This window comes from Sprattus sprattus (genome assembly GCF_963457725.1).
Source record: "Sprattus sprattus genome assembly, chromosome: 18".
Lineage (NCBI taxonomy): Eukaryota > Metazoa > Chordata > Actinopteri > Clupeiformes > Clupeidae > Sprattus > Sprattus sprattus.
The window spans coordinates 17,548,895-17,561,394 of NC_137916.1; the positions used below are offsets into that span (position 1 = coordinate 17,548,895).

The 12,500-nt window shown below is 46.4% G+C and overlaps 1 protein-coding gene across 1 annotated transcript in view; it reads right to left on the reverse strand.

Annotated features, from left to right (window-relative positions):
• rapgefl1 (Rap guanine nucleotide exchange factor (GEF)-like 1) overlaps window positions 1-12,500 on the reverse strand; it is a gene marked incomplete at its 5' end in the record, with an annotated part of 35,547 nt that overhangs the window by 6,255 nt on the left and 16,792 nt on the right. Inside the window, 10 exons of the mRNA XM_080855829.1 lie at window positions 2,221-2,308; window positions 2,472-2,522; window positions 2,807-2,897; window positions 3,106-3,284; window positions 3,679-3,801; window positions 5,020-5,117; window positions 6,270-6,437; window positions 9,020-9,132; window positions 9,998-10,095; window positions 10,897-11,047. Coding sequence (XP_080711955.1) covers window positions 2,221-2,308; window positions 2,472-2,522; window positions 2,807-2,897; window positions 3,106-3,284; window positions 3,679-3,801; window positions 5,020-5,117; window positions 6,270-6,437; window positions 9,020-9,132; window positions 9,998-10,095; window positions 10,897-11,047 — 1,160 coding nt within the window. The remainder of the gene's footprint in view (window positions 1-2,220; window positions 2,309-2,471; window positions 2,523-2,806; window positions 2,898-3,105; window positions 3,285-3,678; window positions 3,802-5,019; window positions 5,118-6,269; window positions 6,438-9,019; window positions 9,133-9,997; window positions 10,096-10,896; window positions 11,048-12,500) is intronic.

Here is a 12,500-nt window from a genome sequence, read left to right on the forward strand (position 1 = left end):
ACCCTCAACCCCAAACTCATACCCTCAAGGTTTCTAGTCATCTCCAAAGTCAGCATTTCAATAAGATATCTGACAGATGCATTTGCTGCCAGCCTGCCTGCCTGCCTGCCAAAGAGTGTCTAACATCAGACAACAGGCAGAACGTCCTTCAAGGCCCTTCAAGGAGGTTTACTAGCCAATAATATTTACTTGAGATATACTTGCAATAACATTTAGCTGATGTTTGGAGAACTCAATGTTTTCGGGCCCAAGCCAACTAAACAATAATATTTGAACAGCGGTTTTAGATTAACAAACAACTTTGTACACACTAAGTTAGCAGATGGGAGACCTCCAACTTCCACTGAATGCAATTCAACCTTATTTACACAGAGTGTCAACAATAAGTTTTGCCTCAAAGCACTTTGGAGCCAACAAAGGCAACTCTCTGGAGGGTGGCCCACGGCAACGGCTCCTCTCCACCAGGAAGAGCGCTTCCAGGGAAAACTAAGACTAAGCTTAAAGCAAGGATGGGGGGTGTGGGGGGTGGGGGGTATGATCCTATAATAATCTACATCCAAAATAAATAAAGAGAGAAGAGGAGACGAGATGAGACGAGAGGAGAAAAGAGGATAAGGCAAGCAAGAAGAGGAGAGGTGAGGAGATCCAATCTATTGTCAAATTATGTTTCTTCCCAAGAGTACATTGGTGTTATATCAAAAAGCAAAGGGCACTGACAATGACACTGACGGCCATGCAGTGAAATGACAATAATATTAATGTCAGACTAAAGTGAAAGTGTGTTTGTGTCCACACTGTCAAGTTCAAGTCAAGTTTAACACAAGAGGTCCTGGCCTAACAAGCACCATACATGTTTTTTAAGCTAGACTTTCATTTAGTGGATGACAAAGAACAGACTAGATCCGAATAGCAGGAGGTGAAAAGGAGAGACCGAAGAGAGAGGGCACAATGGAGGGAGAGAAAAAAGAGAGAGAGAGGGGTCTTTTCAAGGGTCATTAAGAGGGTGATAAGCGGAGGAGAGACGGAAGGAAGAAATGATGGGGGGTAACAAAGAGAAGAAAGATGAAGGCCAATCAGATTCCCTGATGGAAGTGTGGTACAAGACTAGAAGGTAGAATATGAGAGAGGGATGGAAGTAGAGGGAAAGGGATAATCTGAGAGGGGTAAAATACTGTGTGTGTGTGTGTTTGAGTGGGAGTGTGTGTGTGAGCGAATGAGAGTAGATGTGTGAGCGAGTGAGAGAGAGTGTGTGTGTGTGTGTGTGCATGTGTACGCGCATGCAGGGTATTGTGTGCATCATAATTATGCAAATTAGCATGCACACACACACACACACACACACACACACACACACACACACACACACACACACAGACACGTGACTTTAAGCATTACTTTTCAGTTCATCTAGCAGCATAATGAGCCTGAAAATGAACTCAGCATATCTGACTAAACAACAACCAAACCAGTGAAAAACAGAGGCTGTTTGTGTATATGTGCTTGTGTGTGTCAACTCCAAACCTTTTTCTCTGAACTTTCTCATGCTTGTGGGAGTGTTTCTGTGTTTCTGTGTGTGTGTGTGTGTGTGTGTGTGTGTGTGTTTGAGTGTGAGTATGTTCCAGTAAGACCATGAAACTCCAAGTTTCTAAAGATGCTTAAATGTGTGCTGAGAGTAGCACATGGTTCTAATCGCGTACTCTCAAACCTCTCTTTTGCACGTGTGCGTGAGGTTGTGTATGTGTGTGAGGAGGATACAGAATTACAAATTTGCGTTTGTACATGCTTGCATATGTCTGTGTTTGTTTATAGATGTATATGTATGTGCATATATTTATGTATGTGTATGTAAGTGCATGTGTTGTGTATGTATGAGTCTCTGTTGTGAATGTATGTGTATGTGTGAGTGTCCTGGCACTGAGAATCGGTGGCTCTTGGCAAAGGCGTTAATTTGCAGGGCGGGTCCTAACGAGGCGCCTTTTAAATCAGGCATGGTGCGGACACCCGCAGAGATGCGACGGAACGGAACCCAGCTCAAAGAGAGGGGGTTTAAGGGAACACATCTGGCCAGCAGCTGGAGAAAGGGGGATTAGTAAGGCGAGACAAGAGTGGGTGTGTGTCAGTGAGAGAGAGTGTGTGTGTGTGAGAGTTAAGATAGTGTGTGAGAAAGAGAGATGGAGTGGCAAAGTGTGTGTGTGTGTGTGTGTGTGTGTTTAACCATACCTTTCAGCAGCAGTGGGGTGAATGGGATGAGAGGAGGCCTCAGACTGGCCATCAGATCCCTGTAAGATTTGTGGTTCCTTGATGGGTCCTGCACACACAAACACACACACACACACACACACACACACACACACACACACAGTTAGTGTCATGTCCTTGTTGTCTGCAGAACTTTTTCAGATGTGTGTGTTTTTTGTATTTTGTTTCACATCTGAGGGTGTGTGAATGTATGTCTTTAAGACGGTACTCACCGCAGTGCTCTCAAACTGCTGAAACTGCTTCCTGAACTTGCCTGGTAAACCCTTCCAGAACAAACCACAAAAAGACAAACATCATATCCATACTCCACGTGTGTGTGTGTGTGTGTGTGTGTGTGTGTGTGTGTGTGTGTGTGTGTGTGTGTGTGTGTGTGTGTGTGTGTGTTTTGTGTGTGTGTGTGAGTGTGTGTGTGTGTGTGTGTGTGTTTGTGTATTTAGTATCTGAGACAGTGGGTGTTCTACATTTTAGACATAAAAGATGAAAAGATAGTAAAATTTGATCTGTGTGTGTGTGTGTGTGTGTGTGTGTGTGTGTGTATCATACATACCTCCCAGGTGAGGCGTAATCTGCTGACTGCTGGGTTGTCCAGCCCCAAAACCACAGCCAGGAAGGACAGCAGATCCTGCTGCTGCTTACACCTGAGACAACACACACACACACACACACACACACACACACACACACAGAGAGAGAGCTTTGTGTTTTAAACTTGATCAGCAACCACACCTTCCCAGAGTGTAACTCATAGTGATCTATATGTTCACACAAGAGTGATTAATCTGTCTCACACACACACACACACACACAAACACACACACACAAACACACACACACAAAGTCTCTTACAGGGCTGCGATCTTGATGAACTTGCGCAGCAGCTGCACGCGTTTGGGGAGCGACTGGCACTGCAGGATCTCTGTGGCGACCCAGTGCTGCACCTCGCTGCAGCGCTGCAGTATCAGCTCCAGGTTTAGGGGGCGCCAGCGAGACTGCTCCCCGTGGAACACATAACACACAAACTCCACCTGAACACACACACACACACACACACACACACACACACACACACACACACACACACACACACACACACACACACACACACAAAACATGTGCACACAGAAACTTTAAATACTTTCTCACTGATTTAAGTGTTCTCACACTGAAGGCAAAATCTCTTACAAGAGCACATTATATAATATAATATTCATATATATTACATATATATGTATATGTATTTATTCAGCGCAGTACAGGGCTTCGATAAGCCTTCTTTATGCTTTTTAAAGACAAACACATAACCAAAGCCATGACTCTTGATTCATGAAATGACATCACAGGTTAATCTAAATGAATCCAAATACTACCCATAATCCTTAGCCTCCCAGACCAGTCCCACAGTTTCACCCCCTTGCTGACCTCATGGACACAGCTGAAGAGCTCCCAGTCGAACACCACCAGCTGATTGGCTACCTCCTCCGCGCTCATGTCATGGAGTTTACTGTCGCCGGGTGACCAGTGGATCTCCTCAGGCAGTGGCATCTGGGGGGGGAGGGGGAGATAGGGGGTTTAACAGTTGAGTGTGTGGTTCTTCAGGTTCTCCAACTTCACTGTGAGACTCTGTTCTGGTTCTTTATTCCACCTTGACTCCATCCATCTCTCCTATCTCTCCCTCCATCTGTCTTTCAATCCCTACCTCTGTATCTCTCCCTCAGTCTATATCTGTAGATGTCTGTCTCACTCACTCTGTCAATCTCCATCTCCGCATCTCTCTCTACCGCCTTGGTCTGTATTAAAAAAAGATTTACTGTCTCCCTCTCAATCTCTGTCTCTCCATCCCTCTGTCTCTTCCACAAATATAATCCCCCTTGTTCATGAACAAACCACATGTTCCATATAACTACCGCATTGACCATCACTCAGTAAGCATCACACACTACATAAAGCATTCACACTTCAGTCTGAGTCATGCAAGATGTCTGCACACCCTCTAATGCACTCAACACAAGACGTCACCGTCAACATGACATGCCCCTGACCACTGGCTGCCCATGAAACACGACCCATCTGGTTAAACATGTCAGACATGAATGCTATGACTGTTAAAATGAAAAAGGCTACTGCCACTACAGCACTGGTGTAAACACACATTTCACAGGTCTAGCATATAAAGATAAAGGCAAGAATGCATGAATTTTTACGGTCTTCTAAAGATGTTCGCTCTAAAGATGATCGTGTCCTTGATAAACAGAATCGTCAGCTTGGCAGGATGGCTGTCACAGAGTTCACTTGTCACCTGTGTGGTGACAGAAAACTCCAGAGCTTGTCTAAAAATACCTAGTGTGCCCTCATGAGTGATGACATCCACATGCTCCACATTCTCTGAGCACTGATGACTCTCTTCCACAGCCTCTGCAGTTCCGGGCTGGGCCATATGTGTGTGTGTGTGTGTGTGTGTGTGTGTGTGTGTGTGTGTGTGTGTGTGTGTGTGTGTGTGTGTGTGCTATGAGCACTAATGCCTCTCTTCCACAGCTGGGCCGAAATCGTCTATACATCAGCACACTGCTATGCTGTTAGATGGAGAGTAGGCACAAAAATGTGAACAAATGTTTTTATTATACATGTGAGAATCAAGGGATGGATGTCTGTTTGTGTGCATGTGTGTCTGTGTGTGTGCGCATGTGTGCGTTTGTGCGGGTGTTGTGGAATGTATGTGTGTGTGTGTGTGTGTGTGTGTGTATGTGTGTGTGGGATCCTCACCAGGGTCTCGAGCTCTGATGGCTCACAAGCGAAGAGATGTGTGTTCACCCCCAGTGTGGTGAAGACCGCCTCATCACTCGGACGGAACACAGCCTTCTCTGAAAACAGATAAAACACCCAAAAATCAGTACAACACAACACACAACAGACACACTCTCATGCATAGGCAAAACACACACACACACACACACACACACACACACACACACACACACACACAAACTTTAATGCAGTGATGCACTTGTACTTATAAACACACACACTCCAAACAATAGGCTTGTTTCCTGTGCTCCTGAGTGTGTTCCTGTTCTTGGACCAACTCTCACCAGGGATTCCCCTGTGAAAGCGACATGAATCCAGCCCATAACACTTCCACCAGTCTCTGCTTCCTGCACCGACCCTGACTTAGGCCTCCCCTTGATCAACCAGCAGAGCCCATGGGCCCCACTCTGAGACGCGGATGGATTAAACCGACTCTAACTGTGCTGAACATTCATCATTAAAGCTCCACCATGCCGAGCTGCTGAAAGACTTGCGCTTTAGTATAGCGCCGTCTACGTCTCCCCTGTCCTGCAGTGGGTGCCTGCTGAATGAATGATGTGGGTTAAAGCCCCTGCTGTGTGTGAAGCTCCATGGACGCAGCCAAAACTGGGATGAACCGGGCAAAGATCCATCGGATCAGGACCAAATAAATCTCCGCTTTGACTGCCATCTGTGAGCATGCAGTCCTGGGTGGTGTAACGAGGTGGGATCCTATTACAGGTGTGTGTGTGTGTGTGTGTGTGTGTGTGTGTTTTTTACGAAAGACAAAAAGCCTAGCAGCTCCGTCCACATTCACCCTGACAGTAAGAGCTGTGTCCCCAACCTGCTTCCAGTATTAACTGCAACGGTTCAACACCTCTAACTGGACGACCAGCCAACCAGCTGAGACGCATTAACACCAAAGGAGACTGTCAAAGTTCCCTCAGCCTCAAGATATCTCTTAAACACAGATGGATCTAGCAGCCATATTGAACGTCTACTAAACCTGTCTCAACATCAGCCAGCTGGCTAGCAGTTATTCAGGAGGAGATTCTCTAATGGGACACGAGTAAGCCACCTGGCAGCAAGCAGTTTAATTTTTTTTTTATAATTTCCTTGGTATTGAACTTATGATGGCTTTGTTGGCACATTACCAGAACATTTCATGTTTTCTGAGTGGAGGAACCGGTAGAGCTATTGGGAGAGAAATGGAGTTCTATGCCACGTACCACCCGCAGAAGTGACGGCCACCAGGACGAGGTTCCCCGGCTGAACTGGCTGGTCCTCGCTGTACTGCAGCTTCTCCTTGACCAGCGCCAGGATCTCTCCTACACGGCATGACAGCCTGCTGCGGATGGTCACGTAGGAGTGGTCTGGCGTGTATACCCTGCAGAAGACTGTAGGCACACAGAGAAAGAGAGAGAGAGAGAGAGAGAGAGAGAGAGAGAGAGAGCGCAAGGAGGACAGATAGAGGCCGAAAGAAAGAGAGAGAGAGGAGCAGAGAGGTTAATTCCCCTCACCACGGTACACTGATCATGCATGAAGCAACTGAAGATTACATCCTGCAGAAGACTGGAAACACACACACACACACACACACACACACACACACACACACACCGACACACACACACCGAGGAGTGGTGAGCGGATTGGGTCAGACTGAGGCAGTAAGTTCACTTCACCCCTGTCCACTGGTGAAGCCTGAACCAGTGATGTGTACACTGTACTCTAGGGAGGAAGGACTGCTCTCAGAGAGCCTCTGACTCGGGCAGGAATCTGGTCCTGATCTGGGACAAGTCAACACTAGGGCCAGGGGCCAGTTTCACAAACAGAGACTTTTACTCTGGCTTAGAGAGATTAAAGAGGCACGCTTCAGATGGATGTCTTAATTCATCCATTGCACAAAGCAGTTTCATTATTGACTATGTCAAACAGGACTAGGTTATAATCAACTCTGGGTAAACTAAGACGGACAGAGTATCCGCATCCAACCATTCAGCTCCATTTACCCCAGCAAGAAAAAAACATTTGTGTTTTTGTAGAACTCATCAGTTACAACAAGGACATTTTACCTGAAAAAAGAAAAGAATGCAGACAGTACACGCCATTATTCAAAACGAAACGGAAAGGACTGACGAGGTCCTGACTGCTGTATATTTCCAGGGAGTTTCCAGCAGCTTTCCCTTCTCATTGGTATCTCCAAAACAATGTTAGCAAACCACATACTATGAGCCATGTTTTCCTTTTTTTTGGTGTTGAATGCTACTGGTCAGCAGTTCTCACCGATTGTTACCATGGTAACATGGTTTTAGACCTGAGTTAGAACTCACATTTTTGGGGGCTAGAAATTAGCCAGTCTTTATTTTGCTCATTGATGAGTATAATACAAGTTCAGACCATTTCACAAAAATAAAGACTGACCTGACACTACAGACCAGTCTAAAATATCTTTGTGAAACCGCCCCTTAACCACTCTCCAGTCAGCCCATGTCTGAGCAGACAGTGGTGAGGTGACGTCTGCTAAATGAACCCAAATTAAACCATGTCCATTCCCGTCTCAGCTCGATGTTTGGGTGGAACTGTCTGTCTGTCTGTCTCTGTCTGTCTCTGTCTGTCTCTGTCTGTCTGTCTCTGTCTGTCTGTCTCTGTCTGTCTGTCTCTGTCTGTCTGTCTCTGTCTGTCTGTCTCTGTCTGTCTGTCTCTGTCTGTCTCTGTCTGTCTCTGTCTGTCTCTGTCTGTCTGTCTCTGTCTGTCTGTCGAGAGATCAGTTTCCCCTTAAACTCTGGACGTGAGCCCAAACGAGCCGGAGAGGGTAAACACTCCTGAGAGCTCTGTTTATAAGCACGCGTCTGCAGCTCCACATGCTGACCCAAGGGCCTGATCCTGGGAGCAGCCTACCGCAGGAGACTGCCCCTGAAACACAGTGGTGAGTGGGAGACTGCCCCTGAAACACAGTGGTGAGTGGGAGACTGCCCCTGAAACACAGTGGTGAGTGGGAGACTGCCCCTGAAACACAGTGGTGAGTGGGAGACTGCCCCTGAAACACAGTGGTGAGTGGGAGACTGCCCCTGAAACACAGTGGTGAACTAGAGCAGGAGACTGCCCCTGAAACACAGTGGTGAGCAGGAGACTGCCCCTGAAACACAGTGGTGAGTGGGAGACTGCCCCTGAAACACAGTGGTGAACTAGAGCAGGAGATTGCCTCTGAAACACTGAAAGTATGAGAGCATATATTGTACGGTGACTCATATATTTCTATGTAGAATCAATCTACGCGTGTCTGTATTACTGCTGTTTCAGCCCTATGAGGTCAGCTGTCCCCATTCATGTAACAATCAGCATCATTATGGGAAAATCAATGAGCCATTTATAATCCTGCCATGGACTTTCATTGGCCCTACTCAAATGGGTGTGCATATACCAGAGTGAGTCATCAGTGGGTTGTGAAGGTTAGTGAAATTAGGAAGTCCTGGGACTGACAAGCCATTTGTTTTCTGCCTTTTGTTTTGCTTTACTGTTTCTTACACCCCCCTCCATTTTGTGAATGAAAAGCAGAAAAATCAGGTTAATTGGATTTGCTGGTTCAGCAGGTTTGACGTCTGGTTTTAAATTAGGTATTGATCAGTTGCAAAAGAACCAGCTAGTATGACTCACTCCCTAATCAATGACTTTAAATGATTGATTTATTGAGCAGTTGTATGAGTGATGAAGTTAAATGAAACGAAAAAATAACCCTGGAAATTCCCTCAACCCCTGACACAAACACAGCTTTCTGTGAGGCTCAATGACCTGGTTTTCTAACAAAAAACGAACTCATTGAAATCAGTATGTGTGTGTGTGTGTGTGTAAGTAAATGCACTTAGGGGAACTTGCTTTCATCGGACCCTATAAAGGCCACTGTGGTTGCAGACAGGCATCTGTGTGTGTGTGTGTGTGTGTGTGTGTGTGTGTGTGTATGTGTGTAAGGGGGACTCACTCTCATCTGACCCTCTGAAGGCCTCTCGTGGTTGCAGACAGGCATCGATGCGTCTGAAGTGACGGAAAAGAGGCCGCACCTGCTTTCTACGACACTCCCTATCTTCCTCCGCCCTGGACAAGACAGAAGGAGAGAGAGAGACAAAGAGGGGCGGGAAAGGAAGAGAAAGACAGAAAGGAGGGAAAAAGAGAGCAAGATAATTTAAATTTATGTTTGAGAGAATGAAAATAAAACCACCATCTGTATCCACTACAAACCCAGGCCCTGTTATGTTTCTGTGGAGCTGCTTTAAAATGGCCATCTGTACGTGTCCAAAGCCCCAGCCTGGCTGTGCCATCCCCACTGTTCCCTCAGCACTCCCCCCTGCAGTGAACAGTGAGCTCCAGACTCACAGACTGGGACACGGGTGGCCATCATCAGGCTACCAATGAGAGCACCGCTGCGGGGAAATATAAGCCATCCCCTGCTCCATAAATCACCCAGATACAACAACCCAATTAAAACTAGATCAGCACTATGAGGGAACACAACCACTAACACAAACATTATGGTCTCCTCTGATGTAGCATTTTTTCAGGACTTCAGGACCCAAAAGTAATTAGGGGCTTAATGTTTGTGGGTAGTTTATGGGGTACAGCCCGGCTGGAGAGGAGGGGCTGGGCCTGGTAGAGGAGGAAAGGACATTAACGAGCATGAGGAGGCCCCTTTCCCTAACGAGCCTGGAGGAAACAGCGTTTGATTACAGAGGCTCGGAGCACACTTCCCTTCGCACGTGGGAAAAAGGCAGAGTGTGTTTGGGAAATGGCGGGAATGGGGTTTTTAGGGTGGAGGAATGTTTCTGGATTAGCTGAATGTGTGGGAATATGAGGGTTTTTTGGAGGGAGGGGGGGGGGGTTGAGTGGTTGTGATCCAGCTGTGCTAATGGGTTGTGTGTGTGTGTGTGTGTGTGTGTGAGTTTGTGTGTGGCTGCAGACTCACGGGTTTTGCAGGATCTCAGTCCAGCGCTGCAGCTTGAGAACATCCTCCACAAGCTCTGGGTACTGACTCAGCTCCTGCACTGCACACAGATACAGGTCCTACAGAAAGAGAGGGAGGGGGAGGAAGAGAGAGACAGAGAAAGAGATAAAGAGTGATGGAGGGAGAAAGAGAGTGGGAAAAAGAGGTCAAGAGAGATGGATGTAGAAAGACAGAGAAAGGGAGGGATACAGAGAGAGAGAGAGAGAGAGAGAGAGAGAGAGAGAGAGAGAGAGAGAGGGGAAGCACAGAAAGAAGGAAAGGGAGGGAAAGAAAGAGGAAAAGAAACAAGCAGAGAGATAGAGAAAAAGAAGAGGAGGGGGAGAGTGAAAGGGAGAAGAATGAGTGCAGGAGACAAAAAAAAAAGGATTGATTGTGACAACTGGGGAGGCCTATCTGAATAATTAATGTTAAACTCACAATGTTGCACACCTCTATTAGACTTCTGATGAAAAGTACTTACATTTATTACATAAAGTCGTCCACTTAACAGTTTACATTGTTTTGGAGTAGTGTTTTCAAGTGCTTTATCAATCTAGTAAAGGGACAATATTATTTCTTTGCCCCTTAATATTGCAGAGGCCTAGTGTTATCTAGTATGGGACTCACTTCTGTTTCACAGCACATGGATTTAGAGCTTTTTGAAATGGCATTTTTGTGTGACTGATCATGCGCTTGTTAACTGGTAAAATCTTGTACCCTGGACATGGGCACACATGTGTGCACGTGTGTGTGTGTGTGTGTGTGTGTGTGTGTGTGTGTGTGTGTGTGACTTGTATGGTTTTCATTAGAATAGCACTTTCAAGAAGGTGTGTGCACATGTATGTGTGCATGTGCGTGTGAGTCAGCGGGCCTGTATGTACCTTGGGAAAGCTGTTGGACCTCTCCCCTTCCTCTTGCAACAGCTCCCTGTAGGTGTCCAGGTAGCGGAAGGCCACGCTGAGCACGGCCTGCTTCCGCTCAGAGCCCTCCCATCCTGGCCAAGCCTCGCCAGCCGTCCCCTCAGGGCTGAATCTAAACACTTGGTTAAGGAGCCAACCAGCCAACCATAACATACAGAACAATACACAGGGCCTGGCAGGCTACAAAACACACACACACAAACACACACACACACACCCACAAGGAGTACAAGCCAAGAATAACATATAAGACACTTCGAATGGCGAGGTACACACACACACACCCACACACACACACACACACACATACACACACAACGGTCCACCAGCCAACAATAACATGCATAACAATGAATATATCCTGACAGACATTAAACACTCACATAAACACACTGACAAGGGGCACGATCCAGCAATAAGCTACATCTTCATAAAACAATGTCAGGTATACACACAAACACACGATATATATACAGGAAGTGTAAAAAACAAACATCAAAACAAAAAGGCATACTGCCCACACCTACTGAGCATAATATACTGTAGGTCACACCCACTCAGTCACACACACACAGACACACACACACACACACACACACACACACACACACACACACAGACAGACTATAAATATTCACACCCAAGATGTACAGTCACCAACTGTGTCAAGGCACTCAGCCAAGGGAAACAACAGACAAACACACACACACACACACACACAGAGCGATGGACACACAGACGAACACACACACAATCACATATAAACACCTGTTTCAAACCTACATATTACACAAATACACACACACACACACACACACACAAACATGATTTTGAGTGGACAGACATAAACATCTCCAGACAGGGCATGCACAGACAAGATGACACCCAATGAAACATGGACATAGGTCACACACCCCCCTCACACACACACACACACACAACCAGCACTGACTGTAGATGGACAGACAAGACAAGACAGACACCCTCTCATAGACAGGGTTCACCACCAACAAGCACACAGAACACACAAAACACTGAGACTATACAAACACACACACACACACACACACTACACTACATGCAAATACACACTCCTGACAGATGCACATCAGCGCACACACACACACACACACACACACTCTGGGCAGGAATCACCTAACAGCACAGATGGAAAAACACAAACTGTTCTGGGAGGCCAGACAGAGCAACCATAATTACAGCCTATGAAGAGTGGCAAAAGCATAGGAACACACCCACCACAGATAAACACACACGCAAGTAGACACGCAAAAAAGAACCCACTCCTCAGAGCTATGTATACACATTACACACACACACACATGCATATAGACACACATACAGAAATAGTGCGATCACAGCCATACATACATCACCAGGAACAAACTCACAACAGCCACATATTCTCTCCATCTCCCTCTCTTTCTCACAAACACACAGACACACACACACACACACATCAGCACATCCCTAATTTTGTGTACAAGGAACATCCAGACACACCCCTTCAGGAGAGAACTCCTTGCATAACTCCACACACTAACCAC